The sequence below is a fragment of the Nesoenas mayeri genome (assembly GCF_963082525.1).
Source record: "Nesoenas mayeri genome assembly, chromosome: 29".
NCBI lineage: Eukaryota > Metazoa > Chordata > Aves > Columbiformes > Columbidae > Nesoenas > Nesoenas mayeri.
In genome coordinates this window covers 1485949-1511754 of record NC_137561.1, presented here as the reverse complement: position 1 = coordinate 1511754, position 25806 = coordinate 1485949, and the positions used below count along the sequence as shown (strand labels likewise).

General features: G+C 51.3%; 2 protein-coding genes across 2 annotated transcripts; both read right to left on the bottom strand.

Moving 5' to 3' along the window:
• Positions 1-1716: 1716 nt before the first annotated feature.
• Positions 1717-2652, bottom strand: LOC308050716 (olfactory receptor 14J1-like; the record flags this gene model as incomplete). Its single annotated transcript, XM_080360863.1, has 1 exon — positions 1717-2652. One exon carries the CDS (start codon positions 2650-2652, stop codon positions 1717-1719), a length of 936 nt encoding a protein of 311 aa, XP_080216989.1.
• Positions 2653-23919: 21267 nt separating this feature from the next.
• Positions 23920-25460, bottom strand: LOC308050572 (olfactory receptor 14J1-like; the record flags this gene model as incomplete). The annotated part of the gene is made up of 1 exon (XM_080360735.1): positions 23920-25460. One exon carries the CDS (start codon positions 25458-25460, stop codon positions 24528-24530), a length of 933 nt encoding a protein of 310 aa, XP_080216861.1. The 3' UTR covers positions 23920-24527.
• Between the last annotated feature and the right edge of the window lie 346 nt (positions 25461-25806).

Sequence of the window (25806 nt, the reverse complement as noted above, 5' to 3'; positions counted from 1 at the left end):
CTCTCCCAATCTACACTTGCACTCAGTGTTACTCTATCCCAGGTGAACAATCCAACTCTTGGACTTGTTCAATTTCATGCCCAGTGCTGGGTCCTGCACTTGGGTCACAACAACCCCAGGCAGCACTACGGGCTCAGGGAAGAGCGGCTGGAAATCTGCCCAATGGAAAAGGCCCTGGGGGTGTTGATGGACAGTGACTGAACATGAGCCAGCGTGTGCCCGGGTGGCCAAGAAGGCCACCAGCATCCCAGCATGCATCAGGAACAGTGTGGCCAGCAGGACCAGGCAAGTGATCATCCCTCTGTTCTTGGCACTGGTGAGGATGCACCTCAAATCCTGTGTTCAGTTTTGAGCTCCTCACTACAAGAAAGACCTTGGGGTGCTGGAGTGAGTTCAGAGAAGGGCAACTAAGCTGGTGAGGGATCTGGAGAACAAGTCAGACGGGGAGCAGTGGAGGTAAGTGGGGCTATTTAGCCTGGAGAGAAGAAGGCTGAGGGGAGACCTTATTGCTGTCTACAGCTACCTGAAAGGAGGTTGGAACATGGAGGGTGTTGGTCTGTTCTCCAATGTAGCAAGTGATAAAAGGAGAGGAAAAGGCCTCAAGTTGCACCTGGGAATATTCAGTTCATATATTAGGAAAAGTTTCTTCATGGAAGAGTTTGTGAGGCATTGGAACAGGCTGCCCAAGGAGTGGTTGAGTGACCATCCCTGGAGGTGTTTAAAAGACATATAGATGAGGTTCTTAGGGACATGGTTTAGTGCCAGAGTTAGGTTAATAATTGGACTCAATGATCTTTAGAGTCTCTCCCAACTTAAATTATTATATGATCTCTTTGGGATGAGAAACGTGATGGGGCAGGGGGCAGCTCTCTCAGATGGAGTACTGGGATGGATGGATGGACAGATGGGTGGATAGATAGATGGAGTGGGACAGAGAGGGGGATCAGCCTATCAGCCTAAGTGCTGGGGCCAGCCATGGCATGATGGAAGCAAGGCCAGCCTCACTTTGTCCTCTGCTCTGGTTTCCTCCTGTGCCAGCCCCTCTCATCAGCACACGACTCCTGGCCAGGAGCTCTTCATGCTGCTCCTGCTACCGCAGTGACAGAGCAGCCTGCCCTGAGCTGGGGAATGCAGAAACAGGGTTCTGTGGGTCATTCATTCCCCTGTTGAAGCACAGAGCACAGGGAGCAGGCTGTGGTGCCTGGAAACCACAGCAAGACAGTCCAAGACAGATCACGGAAGGTCCTTCACCATCTCCAGGAACACTGGGCACCCACAGATGGACACTCAGACCAGCACCATGACGTAACATGGTGCCCCATGTCCTCCCCTGAGCCATGAAAAACACAAGCACAGCAGCATGGCCTTGTGGGGGAAATTTATTCAGGCTGACCACAGCTTTGGAAGAAGAGCCCAAGCTCCAAATACTGAGACTGAGGAAATCCCCTTTTGTGGGGTGTTTCAAAAAGATGGCCCCAATTTCAGAAATACAGTGATGTCAAAATGGGTCCACACCTGTATTACAGAGATGTGACACAGGACACCAGCTGTAACAGGGCCCCAGAAACAGGTAGACAGGCCTCTGAGTCACTGCTCTGGAGAAGTGTCGTGGGTGAAGAAATTCCTTGACCAACATGGTTATCACAGATGAAATGCTCAATGCACAGGAGATTTCTGAGATGAACTGGAAGTCACTTCTGAAGAGACATGAGTAACTCATTGTTGCTGAAAGAAAAATGACTGAATCAGCTTCTTCAGCGCCACTTTGAGCTCCTGGTTCCTCATGCTGTAGATGAGGGGGTTCACTGCTGGAGGCACCACCGAGTATAGAACAGACACTAACAGGTCCAGGGATGGAGAGGAGATGGAGGGGGGCTTCAGGTAGGCAAAGATGCCTGTGCTGATGAACAGGGAGACCACGGCCAGGTGAGGGAGGCAGGTGGAAAAGGCTTTGTGCCGTCCCTGCTCAGAGGGGATCCTCAGCACGGCCCTCAAGATCTGCACATAGGACACCACAATGAACAAAAAACATCCCTCAAAAAAAGATGCACTAAACATGAGAAGCCCAAGTTCCCTGAGGTAGGAGTGTGAGCAGGAGAGCTTGAGGATCTGGGGGATTTCACAGAAGAACTGGCCCAGAGCATTGCCCTTGCACAGGGACAGTGAAAATGTATTGGCCGTGTGCAGCAGAGCATTGAGAAACCCAGTGGCCCAGGCAGCTGCTGCCATGTGGACACAAGCTCTGCTGCCCAGGAGGGTCCCGTAGTGCAGGGGTTTGCAGATGGCAACGTAGCGGTCGTACGACATGATGGTGAGAAGAGAATACTCTGCACCAAAGAAGAAAGATACATGGAAGACCTGTGCAGCACATCCTATGTAAGAGATGGTCCTGCTGTCCCACAGAGAATTGGCCATAGACTTGGGGAGAGTGGTGGAGGTGGAGCCCAGGTCAAGGAGGGCGAGGTGGAGGAGGAAGAAGTACATGGGGGTGTGCAGGTGCTGGTCCCAGGCTATGGTGGTGATGATGAGGCCGTTGCCCAGGAGGGCAGCCAGGTAGATGCCCAGGAAGAGCCAGAAGTGCAAGAGCTGCAGCTCCCGTGTGTCTGTGAACGGCAGGAGGAGGAACTGGGTGATGGAGCTGCTGTTGGACATCTGCAGCCTCTGGACACAGAGCACTGACCAAAGAAGAAGAGACAGTGACTAGATAGGGGAGATTTCTCTGAGCAAAATCAAAGCCATTTCTCACACACCCTCCCCTGCTCCACCCCCTTGTCCTTTTCCAGACCTTCCTCCAGCTCGGTGTCTGAGCCCTGGGTGGTGCTGGCTGGAGATGCCGTGATGAGCAGGGCCTGTGCCCGCTGCCTGCCGAGGAGTCACCCCTGCTCTGCAGCAGGGGGCATGGGAATGGGGGGCAGGGGACCAAACTGGGGTTCAGCTTTGTCAGATGGAGCCACAACATGTATCACCTTTCCTAAGGGCTGAGCACCCCATGTTTGGCCAACGACACCCACGACTCCTTTCAAAAACCTTTTATTTTCTCTGCACAGCATCTCTTTGCTCCTCTATAGGGCTTTCAGATAAAACAAAGATGCTGTAAGACAAGTTTGCATCCTGGAGGGAATTTCACAGCTTGGAAGGAAACCTCAAGGCGATAGTAAAGACAGATGATGGCATTTGATTGAGGGAGACTCAGCTCAGTCCCCAGCCCCACAGACTGCATTGCCCACAGCCCACAGGTGAGAGCAAAGCTGGGACACGTGTGCCCATGGACACACCTGCAGGAAAGGATCCCCAAGATCAGGCTGTGACTCTGCAGCTGAAACTGCCATCCCCAGAGAGCCTGACAGCAAGAACAAGATCCCAAGAGCAGTGACCCAGAGCAGGGGAGCAAGAAGGAAAATGCGGTGAGGGTGGGGGTGAGAGAGGCCAGGGCAGAGGCAGCCGGGCACTCAGACAGCGTCCCCCTTCCCCAGCTGTGCAGCCACCTCCCAGACACCAACAGTGCCGGGCAGCTGCTCTCAGCCCCTGTGCTCTGCAGAGGAACTGCAGCTCTGGCTGCACAGGAGATGCTTCATGCCTTGGAGCCCCCGGCCCTGAGGGCAGAGGCTTTGCTGGGTGGGACAGGAGGCCAGGGGGCTGCTCACAGGAGGGATCTGACCTGCAGGGGATCATATTGAATTGTCTCTGTTCTCCCTCCCACAATATATCTGGATTAGATTTCCTCTCCTTCCCAGATTGTATCCCTGCTGCCTGGAGATTCTCCCCCTGGGAGGTGTTTCCCTGTCCATGTCTGTTCCCTGTCAGTGCTCACAGACCATCCCACCCTCTGTGCCCTCCCCCTGGCCCTACAGATCCTGCCTGTTCACAGGGCACTGCCTGGGGGCATCTTCCTGTCTGCAGGCTGGAAAACAGGACAGGTCAGACTAAGGCTGATGGGCCCAGCAAAGGGGACCCTGCTGTGCACAGGCAGAGGGGTGGGGAAGGGATGTCATGAGCCTTCTGGCAGATGTACTGATCACTCAGAGTTGCAGTTCAGGAGTCTCAGTGACTTGTTTCAGCATGAGGGCTCATTTTTATTTTATCCTTTCCTGCACCCCCCACCCCTTGGGAGAAGAAACTAAAAAGACAGACTCAGCAAAGCTCCTTATCTGTCTGCTAATCCTTGCATTGATCATCTTGTTGAGGCATCCCCTTGGAAAAATCCTGGGTGTGATCTGGATGTGTGGATGTGTGAGAAGCCCTGACCCACACAGCACCCTCTCCACAGCAGAAGGATCTTTCCTGCCCAATAGGGTTTGCTCCTTCCACCACAGCTTCTCCCCTCAGTGTTGCTGGGATCTCCCGGGCAGGCTGAGCGCTGACCCTGGCAGGCGGCAGAGTCCCTGCCCGGCATAGCCCTGGGGTGCAGGGACCCTGCTCTGCAGGACAGCCCTGGGCACCCCTGCCTGCACATTGACATTTACACCCCACAGCCACCCTGGGGAGAACGCAGCATTCACGTCTTGTCACTGACAGTGCAGAAGGCAATCCCTGCTCTGCAGCACATCCTCCCCTCTGATCAGAGAACCTCTGAGAGCTCTACTTACATCTCTCGCAGACTCTGCAATGTGACAGCTTTCTGAGATCCTACCAAGATTTGCAGATGCAATGCCCTGCAGCCACAGGCTTCATATCAGAGAGGATTTCATTTCCAGTGACCTCTCAGCATCCTCCCAGCCCAGACTGCGTTTCCCTCTCTGTGCCTGGCTCCTGTGCCCTCGGTGCTGCAGGCAGAGCCCTCAGCCCTGCTGCGTGTGCAGAGGAGCTGCTCCTGGGCAGAGCTGTCTCTCTGCAGCGCTGCCGCTGCCATGAGCTCCCTGTGTCCCAGGAGCCCAGCCCAGCTCAGCAGCACAGGAGCAGCCCATGATGTCCCTTTCTCTGTCCCCTCTGGGCTCCTCCAGGTGTCCCTGGGGCTCCAGAGGCACATCCTTTGAGACAACCTCAATTAATCAGTGATGTTGATTTTTCTCTCCTCTTCAGAGACACGTCATTGTGTTCTTTGTATTAAACAATGAATTAGTATGAGAAGCAACTTTTCTTGTCCCATCATTAGACAGGGCACCGGCAATATTACAGCAAAGCATCTAATAACTCCAAACAAGGGAGGAATATCTTCAGTTGAATAAATTCAGGTATTCAGGCATTTTTTTTCTGGTTTTATACTCCTAGGTCTAGAGAGACTTTAATCAGTCTTTGGACGTCATGTCTGTACTCTGCAGCAAAGCCTTTGCACACAAGGGCTCTTGGACACTTGGTACCAGGTTTCTTGTGGCAGGTCAGAGCTGGGCTGGTGCCACAGCTGGAGCGTTTCAGCCCAGATGTGAGGCCATGTCCTCAGCCAGGGACCTGACTGGGGAGCTGGAGCTGTCAGTGCTGCAGACAGAGCTGTGACACGGATGGAATGAACTGCCAGGCAGGGTGGCAGGAGTGAGTTCATCTGGTCTCAAGGACAGCAGCCTCCAAGCACAGCAACAGTCCGGATCAGAACTAAGTCCGGACCTGTAAGGCAATTCAAGGCCCCATAAAGAGCTGTTACTACTGCAGGAACAGTTAAAGGAGAAACAAAGACACTGTGTGGACACTGATGAATTTAATAAGAGGTGAGAATCCCTCTGTCCTCTCATTCTCCCTCTTCACCAGCAAGGTCTCCCAGGCCTCTGTGGCTGGAGGCAGAACAAGCAGCAGTGGATGGGGATCAAATCAGGGGTCACTGGAACTAACACAATCCTTTCCAGTCTATGGGACAGCAGGGGCAGCATCCCAGGAGCTGGGACAGCAGGACCATGTCACCATCTGTGAAAGCTCATGGAGACTGGGGGGACTCCCTGACCACTGGCAGCTCTCACACAGTGTGTGCACTTTTCAAAATAGCCAATGGGTGAGCAGGGGAACTAAGGGCTGTGCCCCAGACCATGTCCACTGGGACCCCATTTCTGGGTGTCTGGAAGAGAAGGTGACGGGGTTCGCCCAAGGCAGGTTGTGCCTGTCCATCCTCTTTGCTTTCTGTGAGGAAAGGACAGGGTTGTAGATGTGGGGAAAATATTGATGGTCTGTTACCTGGAAGTCAGCAAGGCATTCAGTGTCATCACCTGCAATATCCTTGTGTCCAAGGTAGGATATTATGGTGTGTGTTAGTGTGCAACTAGATGGCTAAAAAGCAATCTGGATGGTTGGGCTTGGAAAGGTGCTGTAGAAAGGGAGACACGGATGGAATAAACTGCCAGGCAGGGTGGCAGGAGTTAGTTCATCTGGTCCTCAAGGACAGTAGCAACAGTCCAGATCAAAACCCACTCTAAACATGTAAAGAGATTTATGCAGGGTGCATTGTGCCTGTCCATCCTCTTTGCTTTCTGTGAGGACAAGTCAGGATTGCTGGATGTGGGGACAATACTTGTGGTATTTTACTTGCAAGTCAGCAAGCCATCCATCATCATCCCCTGCAATATTCATGTGTCCAAGGCAGGATATTATGGTCTGCTTTGCTGTTCAAGTAAATGGCTATAAAGCAAGCTGGATCTTTGGGCTTAGAAGGACAGTAGGTAAAAGGAGAAACTTTCCAGTCCTGAGGACAGTCCAGCACTGGAAGCTATTTCCCAGGAGTGCGCACTCACTCTGTCCCAGAAAGTGACCAAGATGTGTTTGGATAAAGCCCTGAGCAATCTGCTCTGACTCTGCTGTGAGCAGGAGGTCGGTCAAGACACCTCCTGAGCTCCCTTTGAGCCTGAATGACGCTGTCCTTCCTTCTTCTTCATATTTTCCATTTAGGGACAGCTCTCAGGTTCTCCCTGAGCACAGGAATAATTCAGAGAAGGTCTAGGGCTGCATTACAAGTGCCTCCAAACAGCCCTGACCACAACTTTTGCATCCTTTTTCTGTTGCCCTGACCCAAAATCTTCTTTTTTGTTGTCCTAATGCCTTTCCAGAAAGAACTGCTCATCTTGTTAACCCTTTCAGAGCAGGTTGTTCAAGAGGTGTCAGCATCCATGTAGAGTCTGCACATCAGCCAGACACAAATCCATCATTACAGAAATGGAGACGAGGCTCTTGACCAGCTCCTTGCACCGAGCAATTGGCACAACTTGTCCGCTGAGATTCCAGGGAACATCTGAACTTTAGTAAAGCGAGAATTTTTAGTCCTCTCTGAGCATCCTGGTTCATCTCCTGACCCATGTGGTGCTTCAGGCTGTGAAGAGAATCAAAACCAACTTCTTGACTGTGGTAGTTCCATTTTACATGGTGCCAAATAGGGCAAATGAAGGGGGCTTATAACTCCAATCTCTGCTGCACAGTTGGGACTTCAGAGATTAGAAATATAGGGAATGATGTTGTGTCAGTGCACACCACATGAAGATTCTGGCTTCCTTTGTGCCTTTTCAATAAGCTGGGATCTGTTCCTTGGCTTTCTATGGCTACAAAGGAAACAACTCCCCTATGCCACCTGCCCCTCACACCAGAAAAAGAAAGGAGAAAATGTATGGAAGAGGGATGAACTGGGAGAAATTCTGACCAACAGGTGTATTCCTTCAATAATAAAAAAGGTAGAAGTGAGAGAAAGCACTGTTCTAAGAAGTTCATACAAGAGGCCAACTACTGTAACACAACATATATTTTGAGAAGTGAGAATGACTGCTGGGAGCTTTAGTTCCTCATCATAACCAAGAATACGGAGTGTTCTGTTATGTTTTTAGTGATAGTACCACTATTCAAAAACATCCTTGAGAACGCCGCTGTCATCCCTTGGCTCCAAAGCTCAGCCTGCTCAGTGTTTGACAGGACTGCTTCAAACATCTGTGACCCAAGTCTTTTACCCAAGGAAGGGAAAAACTTCCAGTGCAGGCACCAAACCAGTGCCCAACCTGCCTGGAGAGCCAGGACAGTTGTGCCACACAAGAGCCACCCTGGACAGAAGCTACGGTTAGTGAGAATTGACATTATTTAAACTACAATCATAGAATCACAGTGTTATAGAATCATTTAGTTTGGAAAAGACATGTAAGAACATGGAACTCCAACATAAGAACTCCACATAAGAACTCCAACAATAAACCATGTCCCAAAGTGCCACATCTCCACATCTTTTAAACACCTCCTGCAATAGAAGCTCCAATCCTGAGCTGACAGGACACCACTGGCTGCAGTTGGACATAAGATACTGGTCATGGCTGTGAGTTCAGCCCTGACTGGCAGAATGTCTCACACCCTCACTGAGGAGGGCAGGGGGCTGGGAGATGGGAGCACGTTTCAGTTTCCAGATCCCAGCACAGAGCCCAAACCATCCTGCCCTTGGACTCTGGATCCCATTTCCTGAGATGCAAAGCTGGTGGGACTTCTGTGGATAATCATGTTAAAAGCATGAAAAGTCCTTCAGGTGTTTGTATAATTTGTCTAGGAATGTCAGTTTTTAAAGAAAAATAAAAGTTTAACATGCTTACATTTAAATATCTATAAAATAGTACATCTGTGGCTGCCCCTCTGGCAATGACAATTAAACAGGTATTTGCACTATAAGGCTCCATACCCCATCCACAAGCACACATCTAAGTGGTTCAGATGAAGGGTGGTGTGGCAAACGTCACCCTTTGTGTCCCCAGGTGATGGACACTGCTCATGTGCCTCTGCAGAGAGTGGCAGGAGCTGGATCCCCTTCTCGGGACAGACTCCTTCCAGGAGAGACACAGACACAGGGGAACTCATCGGGGCTTTACGGCATTTCACTGGGCATCAGTTTTGACATATTGGGTGCTGTCCTGTGACTGCCCTTTCTGCACAAATGATCATACAAACACAACCATTTAGTGAATCATGGTCATGAAGGGGCTGTTATGGACAAGAAAGCTCACCATGAACTCTGGAGAGAGCGAGGAAGTTCATAATCAGCACCAGGAAGAACCAAGAAGCTCGAGGCCTCTTCTGAAGAGCAGGAGGCCTGAGCAGCCGTGATTGGCCATTGTAGGTGTGGGAGAGGGTCAGGGCATGTCAGGGAGAAGCAATGAGATGGCTGATGGCTTCAGTGAACCCTTCCAGCCATGTCTGAGCCCAGCAATGGAAAGCAGTTGATGTCTGCAGGTGGAGGAGGAACAGGAGCAAGATTTTCCTGGGAATACGGAAGGAAGAAAGGCCTCTCTTGGGCTAATCATGTATGGCAGTGCCATTTGCATGCTGTGGGCATGGCTGTGCCTGGGAGATGGGGAACGGCTGCTGCTGGAGTGGCTATGCTCAGTCATGGCCCATGAGCTGACCCTGCTCTGCTCCTCTCTTACACTGTCCGCACTTGGATGGTCCTCAGGAATCATCCATGAGCCTGGTGGATCCATGAGCCTCTTGGACTGATGGGTATGGATCCAAATAGGGGATTCAAGCAAGTTTGGGACTGGTACATTAAGGTGACTGGTGACCATTGCCAGGTGAATGAAAGAAGCAGGATGAGTATGAGGAGCTCACAGGCATTTCCAACTCCACAGAAAACCAGAGCCTTGCAGTTAAAGCAACAGCACTTGACATAAACACCACCCCCAAAACACAAAACACTCACACTGACCACAGGAAAAGCCTTGAAAAACATTGGAGAAAGACCTACCAGGTCCCAGGAGTCAGGGCTCAGCAATTCTGGTGATGAACAAGCATCAAGGGCTGACATGGCATCAGAGCCACCTCCACATGGCCCTCATCACCTGGAACCAGTTTCTCCTAGTCTTTCCTTCACCAGCCTCCAGGGACAGGGACCTGCTCTGGTTGTTTCCTTCTCAACTGTGTCAGCGATGGCCCTTCATGGGGTCCAAACACCCTCAGAAACTTGGGGTTTGTTTCTGCCTTTCACTTCATTAGAGGTTTGTTCATTCTCTCAGTATCTGCAGTTCAGGCTCATGGCAGCAGAGGGCTCACTGACATACAAAATGCTCCTACAAGCCAATGCTCTGTTCATCATCTTCCTAAAGGCTTCAAGTCCGATGTGGATGATTAGAGAGATTTCAGCAATAGCCAAACAGAGAGAATTTCCATAATAAATAGCAATAAAGCCACATTTCTTCTGTTTCCTTCCCTGTTCGCCCTTCCCTCCCTTTCCAGAACAGGTGGCATCAGCAGCCTCCAGTCCATATTGATGTGTTGCGTCTCCTGATAAAGACTGAATATGTCAGAAAAGTGGGTACCTAAATCACCATATGAGTGAGGAGACAGGCCAGGACACCCCATGATGAGTCACACTTTTCTGGACCAAGAGGTGGATGTTCCTGGGAATCTCAGGTGCCACAGCACAGTGATACTTGTGTTCAGGAGTTGGTCAAGTGACCCATCTCCTGTTCTGTAATGGTGTCTGAGGGACTCTGCCGCCTGCCAGGGTCAGCGCTCAGCCTGCCCGGGAGATCCCATGGCAGCAGCTGTGGGGGGAAGGAGCGACCCCCGGCAAGGCAGGCAGGGAGCTTGTGGGGTTGAAGGGGGCTGTGTGGGTCAGGACTGCTCAGAGCTCCAGATCCCCCCACACACATGGCAGAGGGTCCTTCTGAACAAGGATATCAAGACAGAAACAGCTGCCAGGGAAGGAGTCTGTGCTTTCAGTTTTCCTCTCTTGGTCGTCTGGGTGTGCAGTGGAGATGGGGATTTATTTCTGTCTTTGGAGAAGACACTGAGACCCCAGGTCTCGTTAGGACGTGTCTGAGCTGCTCGTGAGCCCCTGCACACACAGAGCTGCCCCTGGGCAGTGCCAGGAGCCGTGAGCAGGACAGAGCTGAGCACACAGCGGGTGGGACGATGTCTGTGACACTGACAGGGAGCAGACCAGGGACAGACACACAGCTGCAGGCAGCACAGACATAGGCAGGGAGAGTTAACTGCTACCAGATATGCCTACGGACGGGATTTAGGAACCCCTCTGTAATCCCTTTTAGTGCAGACACATTTCTCAGTGCAACCCCTGGTCTCCTCTCCTCCCCAGCAGACCCTCTGCCCCAAAGCCATGGGGTCCAGGTCATGAGTCTCCACCTCAGCAGTTGGACCTCCAGGTGAAGGTTTCCTGGAACGGGGTACTCAAAAAAGGTACTAAAAGTACTTGCTCTCCATTTTCATTATGTGAGTGGCAGCAGCACAGCCGGGTCAGGAGAAGGTTCCACAGCATGCCCGTCTGCCTTTCTGTCCTTGCTTTATTTTCTGGTAGCACTGCAGTGTCCTTCCCTGTTTCTCCACCTGTCCCTGGTGCTCTTGCCCTCTGGTGTTGGGGTGTGAGTGTGGGTCACTTTTTGTTCTGATACCAACACATGGGGTCTTGACCCATTGGTGTGTTCATGGAAACCAGATGCCCAAGCTGCATTGTAAACTGTGATGAACTGTTTTTTTCAGTTGGTAGAAACAGAATGAGCGGAAACATCCCTCCATCAGGTAGGGGGTTTTCCATGAGAAACAGCATGTTTATTTTCATCAGAGAAGTCTCCCCTAACAGGTAACTGTCTTTCCTCCTTGCACAGGTCCTCATGCCCACAGCAGCCAATGCCCAACAGCAGCTCCATCACCTAGTTCCTCCTCCTGCCGTTCACAGACACACGGGAGCTGCAGCTCTTGCACTTCTGGCTCTTCCTGGGCATCTACCTGGCTGCCCTCCTGGACAACGGCCTCATCATCACCACCATAGCCTGGGACCAGCACCTCCACACCCCCATGTACTTCTTCCTGCTCAACCTCGCCATCCCCGACCTGGGCTCCATCTCTATCACTGTCCCTAAGTCCTTGGCTAACTCTTTGTGGGATACCAGGGTCATTTCCTACATAGGATGTGCTACACAACTCTTTGTGTTTGGCTTTTTAGCTTCAGCAGAGTTTTACCTTCTCACCATCATGTCATACGACCGCTACATTGCCATCTGCAAATCCCTGCACTACGGGACCCTCCTGGGCAGCAGAGCTTGTGTCCACATGGCAGCAGCTGCCTGGGCCACTGGGTTTCTCTATTCTCTGCTGCACACGGTCAATACATTTTCACTGCCCCTGTGCAAGGGCAATGCCCTGGGCCAGTTCTTCTGTGAAATCCTCCAGATCCTCAAGCTCTCCTGCTCACACTCTTACCTCAGGGAACTTGGGCTTCTCATGTTTAGTGCTTTTTTTTGGGGAGGATGTTTTGTGTTCATCGTGGTATCCTATGTGCAGATCTTGAGGGCTATGCTGAGGATCCCCTCTGAGCAGGGATGGCACAAAGCCTTTTCCACCTGCCTCCCTCACCTGGCCGTGGTCTCTCTGTTCCTCAGCACCGCCATGTTTGCCTACTTGAAACCGTCATCCATTTCCTTCCCATCCCTGGACCTGTTGGTGTCTGTTCTGTACTCAGTGGTGCCTCCAGCAGTGAACCCCCTCATCTACAGCATGAGGAACAGGGAACTCAAGGAGTCTATAAGGAAAGTGATGACTGTTCTCTTTTCAAAAGCTGTCATGAAGTGACCTCCTGCTTCTGCATGTCACTCATAATGTAATGCATTACTAGTTCAACCTGAGTTTTGTAGCTTTTGTGTTTGTTTTATTTTTTTTTGTTTTCTTTTTTTGTTTTGTTTTGGTTTTTTTCTCTTCAGTATTTGCTTTTCTTGCTTTTATTAATGCTATCCACAAGCAAAATTATTTGTCTTCTTATGGCTGTGTCCATATCTACCTGTCTATTGTGTCCCATAGTCTTTGTGTAAATAAGGCGCTGTACTCTCTGTGTGTATAAATGAAATAAAGGACCCGGCACTGCCTTGTTTGCCCAGAATCCTCTCTCTGGGATCTCTGGGGCTGCAGGAACCATGTCTGTGTGCTGAGGGGGAGTGAGCAGGAGACACCCTGAGCTGGGTCTTCCTCCCACCCTGACCAGCAGGAGCCTGCGGACTCACCCCATGGCCCTGGGCACCACAGCCCACTTGCTCTGCAGAGCAGCACCGCCAGCTCGCAGCTGTATGGAGCGTGGGAAGGGGGGCAGGAACAGCTGGCCAGGTCAGCATAGCTCAGCTCTCTTGGGAAAGGGCTCTGTGGGGAGACGGGATGTTCCAGGAGAAGAGTGGGGCACTATATGTGTGCAGGAAAGACATGGAAAGAGAAACCCTTTGCTGCAGGTGGCAGCTTGGGGCAGGTGGCCCTGGCACTGTGGCCGCAGGACCTTCCTGAGGATCCCCTAGGCCAAATGCCTCATGCTGTCCTGGGGAGCCAGTCTGGACCTGGGTCTGCGAGCTGCCTGTGCTGGAGACCCACTCAGCTTGCTGGCTGGATGAACATTCTCACTGTTCTTCATTCTCACTGGTCCCCACTGCTGTGGGACCAGTTCCAGTTCCAGTGTGGCTGCTCTGCGGGCTGGGCTGGGGAGAGGGCAGGGGGTGGCACAATTCAGGAGGGGGTGGGAGGGCTGAACTGGCAAATGCCCCAGAGAAGAAAATACTAGTGAAGGGTTGAAGTGTGTGAGTGTGCAGGGCTGGCACACAGCAGGGTCCTCTCCCAGCCAGGCCTCCTGGGAGAGCCCTGAAGCACCAGCAGAGCAGGGGCTGCTGTGTGCCCATGTTCATGGGACAACCTGGGGAAACTGGCCCAGCACAGTCACCACTGACCAGCCCCTCAAAACCACCATTTCCAGCACTGGCCCTTCACCCCAACTGAGAGAGGTTGTTCATCCCTCAACACAAGGACACTGAATCAGTACGTCAGAAGTAAATGTTTCCATTGTATGGATGAGATATGAGCACGCATATCACGGACATAAGATGAACCTGATTCAGTACAAACACCATGAGCTATTCCTGCAGGTTCCATGAAGACCCGAATGCAGCCCTAGGATGTGCTGCTTGAACTGAGGTCCCCATGTCCATTCCTCATGACGTGGGACATGAGGATGGCCATGCCTAAGGATCTGGACATGCTGGATCATGGGGCTGAGGCCTATTGTCTGAGGCTTAACAAAGCCAAGTGCTGGGTCCTACACTTGGGTCACAACAACCCCAGGCAGCGCTAGAGGCTCAGGGAGGAGTGGCTGTAAAGCTGCCTGATGGAAAGGGACGTGCGAGTGTTGATCAATAGCTGACTGAATATGAGCCAGAATGTTTCCAGGTGGCCAAAAAGGCCACCAGCATCCTGGCGTGTATCAGGAATAGTGTGGCCAGCAGGTCTAGAGAAGTGACTGTGTCACTGTGTTCAGCACTGGTGAGGCCACACCTTGAATTCTGTGTTCAGTTTTGGGCCCCTCATCTCAAGAAGGACTTTGAGGTACTAGAGAGAGTGCAGAGGAGGCGACAAAGCTGCTGAGGGGCTGGAGCACAAGTGTGATGAGCAGCGGTTGAGGGAGCTGGGGTTATTCAGCCTGGAGAACAGGAGATTGAGGGGAGACCTTCTCACTGTCTACAACTGCCTGACAGCAGGTTGCAATATGGCGAGTCTTGGTCTCTTCTCCCAAGTAGCAAGTGATAGGACAAGAGGAATTGGCCGCAATTTGCCCCAGGGGAGGTTTAGATTGGATATTAGGCAAAAAGTATTTCCTGGAAAGGGTTGTCAACATTGGAACAGGCTGCCCAGGGCAGTGGGGGAGTCACCAGCCCTGGAGGGGTTTAAAGGTGTTTAGACGAGGTTCTCAGGGACATGGTTTAGTGCGAGAGCTGGGCTGTGGTTGGACTCAATGATCCCAAGGCTCTCTTCCAATCACAGTATTCTATGGTTCTATGATTCTGCCTCAGATGAGAGTCCACAAAGCCAACTCAGTTATGGTCACCTGGCACAACCCTGACATTTGTGTGTGTGACTCCGGGAACAAACCCCACTGACCCAGTGAGATTCACCTCAGTTGCCCTGTGATTCTGGATTGTGTTTTCAAAATGACAGTGCAATCGAGGAGGTCCTGGCATCCGTCAGACCCATCTTCAAGAAAGGCAGGAAGGAGAATGGGGGGAATCACAGGCTGCTCAGCGTGTCTCTGTCCCTGGGAAGGTGATGGGACAAGTCCTCCTGCAGCCATCTGCAGGCACTTGGAGGACAAGAAAGAGACTTGTGAACCAAAATGGGCAGGGGAAAGAAAGGCATGTTGTGTGTATGAAATTGTGCCAGGCCTTGGACATGGTCTCCAGTGGTGTCCTTATATATGGATTGATGCTGTTTGGGCTGAAGAAGTGGATGCTTGGTGGGAAGTTCACTGAAACATCAAGCCCAAATATCATCTGCGATGCAGTGTCCTCTGTGCAGTTAGTGTGTCATCCCCCAGTGAGCAGCACTTGGGCCAAAACTGCTGAAGGTCTTTATTCTCCCTTCTGTGCTGTGATGGAGATGATGCAAAGCTGTGCAAAGACCTTGAAGAACCTCACCTGGTCACCTGCTTTGGGAAGGAGAGTGAAGCAAGAAGATGTTCAGGGCTCTCTTCAAACCTGACTGACTCTATGATTGAACGAATCTTTCCCCTGGACACGTTTTTGAATAGAGAATATTTGCAGGAAAAAAAAAAAAAAAAAAAAAAAAAAAAAAAAAAAAGAGGCAGAAGAGGAGATAAAATTGATGTCAACATAAAAACAACAGTTACTGCAAAGAAAGTATCTCCACTAAAACATTTAGAGGGAAATACATTTGTTTAAATTAATAAAAAAAGCATACTATTATCTGGTCAGGCCCTGGGCTATGGGGAGGGGGATGGATGGGTTCGGTGTTATGAGGTCAGCTGAGTCTCAGGCACTCATAATCCAGTCAGAATCCTGTGGCTGTGAAGGGACGGTGGAGTCAGTTCTGTGTCTGGAGGTGATAGCCCAGCAGCAGGGACATGGCTGGGAAAGAACCTCTGCCCAAGGGCCCACAGGTCTTACCCAGGAAGAGAGACGGGTTGTCATGTCCATCCCACCTGAGAACATGACAGGACATGGGCAGGGACATGGTCGTGTCTGTCAGAGAAGCTGAAAGGCCAGCAGCACTCATGGGATTTAGAAGATCATGGCGAGGTGACTTCTCTCTGGTCAGGTAAAAGACCACAAGAAGCCTAACGGGTTGGGTTCCCTGCATGAAGGGCAGTTTATGAGATGGTCGAGCTTTTCTTGATAGTGGGAAGAAGCAGGAAAGAGAAAAAAGAAGTCTACTTGGAAGGTGAGGACTGGATATGAGGAGGAAGAAATGTCACTGGAAGGGCAGTGCTGTGGTGCAAGAGGTGACCCAGAGGGAGCTGGATCAGCCCATGGTTTGTGTTCCAAAGAGCAGCCGGTGAGGGTGCAGACACAGCAGTGAAGGTGCAGAGATGCTGGGTGAGAGCAGGTGGGAAGCGAGATGGGTGTCTGCAGCCTGCAGGGAAAGAGGGGCAGGGGCAGCACCGTGTGGAACAGCCTGTGGTGGAGATGGAAAAGGGCGCTGGAAGGCTGGAAGGGACCCACAGAACCCAGGTCTGTGTCCCCTTGGCCAGGGCAGTTGTCTCTGCCACTGACCCCAGGAGCAGACATGTTGTCCTCATGGCACTGGGGCCTCGCTGCCTCCTTGCAGCCCCATGGGGAAGCTGGAAGTTGTTGTCCCAGTGTTGTCCTTCCCTGGGCCTTGCACACCCACATCCCACGGTCCCAGGAAGAGCCCTGAGCCGTGTGTGAGGGACAGGATCCCCCTTCCCATTGCCTGCAGCTCATGGCTCCTCCTTTCTGCTGCAGAAAGCAAACCAAGGGGTTTCTGAGCATCAGAGCTGAAGAAAAGACTCAAAGGAGACCTCATGGTGGCTACAGCTTCCTCATAAGGGGACAAGGAGAGGAAGGTACTGATCTCTTCTCTCTGATGACCAATGACAGTCCCCGAGGGAATGGAAGAAGGGTGCGCAAGGGGAGGTTCAGGTTGGACATGAGGAAAAGGTTCTTCCCCCAGAGGTGCTGGACACTGAACAGGCTCCCCAGGGAGGTGTCACGGCCCCAACCTGACAGTGTTCAACAAGAGACTGGACAACGTCCTCAGACACACGAGGTGACCTGTGGGGTGTCCTGTGCAGGGACAGGAGTTGGACTCCATGATCCTTTGGATCCTTCCAACTCAGAACATTCCATGATTCTATGAACCACTCGGTCAAAAGTCCATGTTTTCATTGTCCAGATGAGATGTAAACACACACATCATGTGCATGTCCACTGTGTGCATGTGGTGAGATGAACCCAAGGGAGCACAAATGCCATCAGCTGTTCTTTGGGGTGCCATAAAGGTCAGTGGGACAGAGATGGTGTTCAGGGGTCTCTTCCAACCTGTGTTATTGTAGGATTCCATGAATCTTTTCCTTGGAGATATAAAATGCCCCAGAGTAAATACAGCAGCTCTTCTGAGGAACGTTTCTCCACTCAAACCTTGATAGGGAATCTATCAGATATATTTGATGAAAGCAGCTTAGTCTGATCTGCTCACACACTGGACCACAAGGAGGGTGATGGTGGGTACGATGCTCTCTCTGAACAGGCCCAGAGGACCTGTTTGCTGTGTCCCAGAAACTCGCCTGGAAGGTCGGGATATGGAGAAGAGGTTTGGTCTGGGAAGGGACAGACAGGGGCTGGTGGAACTGGCTGGTGTGACCGTGAGACGTCTCTCCAACACCTCAGAAAAGTCCTGGCTCTCAGGGAGGCTGCATGGTCCTCTGAGAAAGAAAATAGCAAACATGACTTATCATGGAATCATAGAACAATTGTGGTTGGAAGAGACCCTCAAGATCATCGAGTCCAACCATAACCTAAATCTGGCACTAAACCGTGTCCCTAAGAGCCCCATCTGTCTGTGTTTTGAACACTTTCAGGGATGGGGACTCCACAACCTCACTGGGCAGTCTGCTCCATTGCTTCAAAACCCTTTCTCTGAAGAATTTCTTCCTAATATCCAATCTAAACGTCCCCATGTGCAACTTGAGGCCATTTCCTCTTGTCCTATGACTTGCTACTTGGGAGAAGAGACCAACTCCCTCCGTGATAAAACCTCCTTCCTGGTAGTTGGAGACAGTGACAAGGTCTCTCCTCAGCCTCCTGTTCTCCAGGCTGAACAGCCCCAGCTCCCTCAACTGCTCCTCGTGAGACTGGTGCTCCAGACCCTTCACCAGCCTTGTCACCCTCCTCTGAACTCTCTCCAGCACCTCAATGTCTTCCTTGCCATGAGGGGCCTCAAACTGACCCCAGGATTCAAGGTGCAGCCTCACCAGTGCCCAGTACAAAGGGATGATCACTTCTCTAGTCCTGCTAAAGCTCTGATTGAATCAAGGCTTGAACACCTTGGTGTGACCCAGTTGGTGACAGGTTGGACTGCAGACTCCTGAGGTCCCTTCAACCTCAGTTCTCTCATGATCCCATTGTGATGTTGGGCTCTGTTTCAGACTGGAGCAGAGCAGGCGATGATGGGGCAGGACCCACCTGTGCTGTAGGTGACCATCTAAACCAACATCTCAGCCAGGGAACCAGCCAACACCTCAGTGTAACTCGCTCTGGGCAACGTGTGAGGAGTCCTGGGCAGGGCAGGTTCAGAGGGCATGGGGCGCTGTGCAAGACACAACGTGATCTTAGCTTCATGCCTGCAGGCCCATCAGATGTCAGTGGATGTCAATGACAATTAAAATAAGAACTGAAGACAAAGATCCAAAGCAAAGGAAGGTGTCAACATATTTTTTTTTTGTTTCTTTGGTGAGGTGTCTTTTGTTTGGAAAGGAAAGAGTTCTCCAGAAGAGGGGATGGATTCAGGACACAAATGTCTTCAGCTCCAGGGACACAAACACCTGTTGCCAGTGTAGATACCCCGAGAACCCCTGCCCAGGCTCCACCTGCACTGCACGGTGCTCTGGTCTCCCCAGGTCCTGTGTGATAGATGCCAACACCAGGACAGCACCTCAGGTACACTGGGGCGCTAAAATGGCCCTGGCTGTTTATGGTGAGAAGCTGTTAGCTATGTACTAAGGGTTGGAGAATATTGGTTTTCCCCTGTACTTCTATTACCAACACTCTATGATTTCATCTCCCTCGTCATTCAGGAGTTCCCACCTCTCCTGATTCAATGTCCCTGTCCAAGGACAACTTTCCAGCCCTGTCTGGATGTTTGCCCTTCCCAGTGCTCTCAGGTTTCTCCTCCACTTGCTCTTTGGTCATTCAGTGGCCTCTCAACTGTCTGGTTTCTGCTTTGAGCTTCAGGGAGTTACAAACTTGCCCCGTTCTTCAGAGCTCTAATTGACATGGCAGTCAACACGTTCATTGTGTTTATTTCTATCCTCTCCTGTCTCTCTGTCTAAAGCAGTTCTTGTGTGGGTGTCCCTTGTGGATGCTGGACCTCACCAGATCCACTTACACACACAGCTGAGGAAAGTGTTTTGCTGTTGATTGAACTGTGCAGTGTTTGCACAGGAGAGCAGGTGGAGCTGGTGCACAGGAGCTGCAGCATCTCCTGCAGAGCTCAGTGGAGAAGTCTGATGGAGGAAAAGTGATGCAATCTCTGGTGGCCAATGAGGGAACCGGCAGACTGGGGGTGGGGGTGAGGAGCCAGGTTGTCCATACAGTGTCCAGCCTCAAGGACTATTCTCCTGCCTGTCCAGATGTCTTCAGGAGACCCTCGGGATCAATGTCTAGTGTAGAATGCTGCTGTCACTTCTTCTATACACTGGAAAATGAGAGAAAATACCATTGAAAGAAAAAACCCTCCTTTATGAAATCTTCTTTGAAACCTTCATCAGCAAGTGTCCCATTGAAACCTCTTCAGTTAGTTCTACAAGTCTGGAAGGTTTCAAAAAAAGTACAGAAAGAAACATCGCTCGTTAGGGCTTTCTGCGTTCTAATGAGCCCCATGGCGTATTTGGTGCTGAGTCCATGAACCTCAGATACCAAGCACAGACTGAAGAATCTGCTCAAGAAGTCCAAGGCAGAACAAACTCCAAAGTACCTTGAAGCATTAATGGGCCCCACTGAGGGCTGTTACTGACAAAGCCTCCCAGGGACTCGTTAGAGCAGATAATTGGAGGCAGTGATTGCATCAGGCACAGGCAAAGTGCAGCAGCTCTGATGCTGAGAAAGCCCTTGGTTTGTCTGATGAAGGACAATGGCCAAGCCTTGAGCCCCTGCCCCTGGAAGGGAGATCCTGTCCCTCACGTGTGGCTCAGGGCTCTTCCTGGGGCTGTGGGGAGTGTGATGCCCAGTGCAGGACAATGGTGTGACACTCCCTGGGGGTGCAAGGAGGCAATGGGGTGCCATGGCCATGTCCACCATGTGTCTCCTCTTAGGCCTCGCTGGCAGGGACATCAGCCATAGCCAAGGGGACAAAGACCTTGGCTCTTGCAGGGACATCCAGCCTTGCCAGCGCACTTGGCCATGTCCACCAAGGTCCATCCTGCACTGTCCCAGGCCTGTGGCTGTTTCCCCACAGGCTGTAGACACCCCATGCGCTTCCCCACCTTGTTCTCAGCCCAGTGTGTCCCCACCTGTGCTGCTGTCTCTACATCCTCACCAGCTGTTCCTTGAAACACAAAGCCATGGCTGATCCAGACTCCTCTGAATGACCACAGCACTGTGCTCAGAATGATATTTCTTGATCCTGAGCTTCACTCTGGACCTCCAGAGCTGCAGTTTCTGATGGTTTTTCTTTCTTATGCTGTTTTCCTCCACCAAAAAAAAACCAAACCAAACGAAACCAAACCAAAAACAAATCAAAAAAAAAAAACTGCCACCATCTTGGAAAGTGATTTTTAGAATTTCTGAAGCTACTACTGCCCTTTCTTTTCATGGTGTTACCACAGCCACCAACTAAGACCCTGATAGCTGCTCACATCCTGCCCCTAATCCCCAAAGTGGGACAAGGGAGAGAACTGAAAGGGAAGAGAATAACTCGTGGGCTTAGAAAATAAAATTCATAAGACAATAAAAGTAATTATAAAATATTACTACTAGTAGTGTACAGATACTAAAATATACATAAAATAAATGATACTCAGTGCCATTCCCCACAGACCTCCAGTCATGTGGAACAGCTAACCCAAAAGAAGGGAGCGCCCTGGTCCTGAACAGCTGATCCCAGCAAGAGAAAGCAAAAATGTAAACGGCAGAAAGGCCCAACGGCCAACTTAAACACAACAAAATGTCATAAAACTGAACTAACACTGACCTCCCAACAGAATGAACAGAACCAACCAACGTAGCCAGGAAATCTGAACTAACCAGCTGGAAAAGGCATCTCCAGTTTTATACCGAGCATGACACTAATGGTAGAAAATACCTCGTTGATTGACCTGGATGTCAATGAAGGTACTGTCCTGTCTGTGCCCCCACCTATCCATTTGCACCTGGAGCTGCACTCCAGAGAAGTCCTTGTTTTCACTGACAATAGTCCAGGTAAATTAAATACAAATAGATAAATTAAATTAAGAAAATACACTCAGTGCCATCCCCTGTGTAACTCCAGTCACACGGAGCAGCCAGTCCTGCAGAAGGGAGCACCTTGGTCCTGAACAGCCCATCCCAGCCAGAGAGAGCAAAAGGGCAACAGGCAGAAAGGCCCAAAGGCCAACGGCAAAATGGCAGAACGGCAAAAGGCCGAACTGACATCGAACTCCTGACAGGATGAAACTTGTGAATGGAACTGACCAAGCCAGCTGGAAAACCCAAAGTAACGGATGTAACAAGCCCTAGAAGCCGGCTCCAGCTTTAGACTGATCATGGCGCTAATCATGGGGAATATGTCATTGATGAGCCTGCATGTCAATCCAGGTGCTGTCCTGTCTGTGTCCCCTCCTGCCAATCTGCATCCTCAGCTGGATGGCCAAAGAAGTCCTTGGTTTCCCTGACAACAGTCAAGATCTCAGTGAGTTCTGACATTCGTCTCATAGCAAATGGCAAACACTGTAAAGCTGCTAAAAGACAAAATGAACTCTACCCCAGGGAAGAAACAGCGTTACCTCATTATTCTCATAGTAAATGTAAGCAAAAGACTCTACTGGCTGTGAAGGAGAGAGGTTCAAAATGCATGAGGAAAATTAACCCAATTTCAGTAAAACCAGCACGTTTCCTCAGCCTCCCCTTCACCAGACTAAAGAAGTTTGGGTCTCTCAACATCTCCACACGTGACCCAGACTTTCTCTGGCCACACGACAGCTCCTCCCATTCCTCCAGAATGGGGAACCTCACACTGGGACACACGGCTCCAGATGTGACCGCACCAGTGCTGAGTCACGATGGGCAATAACTGCCCTTGTCTGGGTGGCCACGCTCCTCCCAGTGCAGCCCAGTGTGCTCGTGGGCATGTTCCTGCTCAGCACCACTGAGAACTGGCTGAACATCCAGGCTCAGAGGGTTGTGACCAGTGTCACAAAGCCCAGCAGGAGGTACCATGAGGAGCACTGAAGGACACCATATCCCCACCCAACATCTCCTCCTACAGGTGTCTCTTGGGTCCCTGGAACCACCTCAGTGCCAAGGGGGAGAGCACGGCCTGCATGGGGTGGAGGAGATGGGGTCTGCAATGAGGGTCCAGGGGCAGTTTCTCCTGGTAGTTCAGGCAGCAACAAGCTGGGCTGGATATTTGGAGAGAGCAACTCTTCCTAAGCGCCTCCAATGGGCATGAGGATGGTCTCCAGTTTTCTGCATGCTGCCTTTTCTAGTGGAGATCACAGAGGCTGCCAGCCCTTTAGAGGACCCAGGACAGGCCTTGTCCTTCCTCTGGTCACAGCTGGACCCCAGTTCTCCAGCTTGGCCCCAGCTCAGGAGCCTTGTCTAGGGGTGACGTTTGGGGTAAGGTTGACAAGACTGGTTCATAAGTTTGTCTTAAGGACATGTGATGAGCACCAGGACTGAAGTACCAGAGCAAAAGGATGTTGCTTCTGGGTGAACACTTTCTTCAGTTTCCAGTCCAGGTCTGCTCCTGTCTGATCTCCCCCATCCCTCCTCTGATCTGCTCTGGTGCTCCTGGCCCCATCCTGTGCTCCCCACAGGGCCCCAACCTGGCACAAATGCTCTGCAGAGCAGTTTGGCTGCAGAACTATGGGGTGACTGCACACTGGTTGTGCTGCTCATTGAGGGACACAGATGCAACTGCATGGGCTGCACTGTCACTGAGCTCATTCCTGGGGGTCTAAAGCTCTGGAATGAGTCCAGAGCATTTCTTGGGAGTCATTGGGTTTTCCGCTCATTTCGGTTCAGCAATGCCTTCCTTATCCTTCAGGTTCCCGAAACTGGTGCAGGAAGACGCTGCCTATCCCCTTCTCAGGGACAGAGGTAGGCTGACCAGCCCTGAATTCTTCAAATCCTCCTTCAAGCCCTTCTTGAAGATGAGCTTGACATCTTCCTTTCTTGAGGACCTCAGAACTTGACTCTGATTCACACTGTCCCTTTGGCCTCCTGTTGCCACTCCCAAGGATGGGAGACGCCTCAGCCCTGTGGTGTGTCACCTGCTCTGCACTCATCTGAGATGTCCCACATCATGAGGAATGGACACGGGGAGCTCAGTTCAAGGAAGAAGATCCCAGTGGGTGGTTTCCCATGGGCTGTTACTCCCAACATGAAGTGACCTTGAAACATGGTCTGTCTCACAGGCCTTCATGGAACCATCAGGAACAGCTGGTGTCGTTAGTGTTCACCTGGGTTCATCTCACCTCACATCCATCATGTGCATGCTCACATCTCATCAGAACAATGCAGACATGAATTTCTGACCTACTCATTCCGTGTCCCTCCATGGAGGGAAGAACAACCTCTGTGAGTAAGGGAGAGAGGCCAGAGCTAGAAATGGTGGTTAGGAGGGGCCAGTCCATGACGATGCCCTGGGGCAGCTTCTGTGGGGTGTCCAGTGCACAGGGGCACAGCCCAGCCCCTGCTCTGCTGGTCCTGCAGGTCTCTGGCAGGAGCCTGGCTGTGAGAGGACACTGCTGTGTGCCAGCCCTGCACACACACACTGTTTATCTATACACTGGTGTTTGAATCTGTGGGACACTATCATAAGCATATGATTGAAGATATAAACCATCGTGTATTACCCTGAGGAGATCACCTTTCTCTGTGGAAAGGCTGTTCTGAGACCAGCTCTGTGACACAAGTGCCCATTGCCTGTCCCTGCTTGCGCCCACAGCACTGACACACAGCAGGACGGTGACCAAGCTGCCAGAGCACTCAGGCCTTGCACCAACACCAGGGATGAGAAGGAGAGTGTGGAGTGGAACCAAAACAGCTCTGGAAGAACAAGCACTGCTGCTCCCTGGCAGTGCTGACATGCGAGAGCTCTTTTCCCTTCCACCCATGCACACAGGAACTGTCCCTGCAGCTCCAGAAAGCTCCCGGAGAAAGAATGCTGGTGAAAAAAAGTGGTGAAGGACCCTTTATTTTGCTTGAACACAGAGAACAAGATTCAACACTGACACAGCCACTTGGTGTGAAAAGAAAAGCAGGCAGTGAATTACAAACAAAATTAAAATATTATCATAAAAAATAAAAAAAAACAACCAACCAACCAAACAAACAAAAAACCACCAACAACACAAATAGAGACAAAAAATAAATACTGCACACAGGATTAACCTCCAATGAGATAGAATATAATCTTATGTAGAAGAAGATTGATACAATTTATAGCTTCAGAAGAAATCCAGTCATCAGTTTCCACAGGGCATCCTTGAGCTCCTGGTTCCTCATGCTGTAGATGAGGGGGTTCACTGCTGGAGGCACCACTGAGTACAGAACAGACACCAGCAAGTCCAAGAATGGTGAAGAGATGGAGGGGGGCTTCAGGTGGGCAAATACAGCAGTGCTGACAAACAGGGAGACCACGGCCAGGTGAGGGAGGCAGGTGGAAAAGGCTTTGTGCCGTCCCTGCTCAGAGGGAATCCTCAGCACGGCCCTCAAGATCTGCACATAGGACACCACAATGAACACCAAACACATAAAAACTAAAGATCCATTAAACAGAATAAGCCCAAGTTCCCTGAGGTAGGTGCCCGAGCAGGAGAGCTTGAGTATCTGTGGGATTTCACAGAAGAACTGTCCCAGGGCATTGCCCTTGCACAGGGGCAGTGAAAATGTATTGGCTGTGTGCAGCAGAGCATTGAGAAACCCAGCGGCCCAGGCAGCTGCTGCCATGTGGACACAAGCTCTGCTGCCCAGGAGGGTCCCGTAGTGCAGGGGTTTGCAGATGGCAACGTAGCGGTCGTACGACATGACGGTGAGAAGAGAATACTCTGCACCAAACAAGAAAAATACAAAGAAGACCTGGGCAGCACATCCTGCAAAGGAAATGACCCTTGAATCCCACAGAGAGTTGTCCATGGATTTGGGGACCGTGATGGAGATGGAGCCCAGGTCGAGGAGGGCGAGGTTGAGCAGGAAGAAGTACATGGGGGTGTGGAGGTGCTGGTCCCAGGCTATGGTGGTGATGATGAGGCCGTTGCCCAGGAGGGCAGCCAGGTAGATGCCCAGGAAGAGCCAGAAGTGCAAGAGCTGCAGCTCCCGTGTGTCTGTGAACGGCAGGAGGAGGAACTGGGTGATGGAGCTGCTGTTGGACATTGGCTGCCTCTGGGCATGAGGACCTGTCATAGGAGGAAAAGACAGTGACAAGTTAGGGGTGACTTCTCTGAGGAAAATAAACATGTTATTTCCCATGGAAAACCACCTCCCTGATGGAGGGATGTTTCAGCTCATTCTCTCATTCAGGGGGTCCTGAATCCCCTCTCCAGCATTTCTCGTCCATCTCCTTCTCCCTGCCCATGTCTGTGCTGCCTGCAGCTGTGTGTCTGTCCCTGGTCTGCTCCCTGTCAGTGTCACAGACCCCGTCCCACCCGCTGTGTGCTCAGCTCTGTCCTGCTTACACCTCCTGGCACTGCCCAAGGGCAGCTCTGTGTGTGCAGGGGCT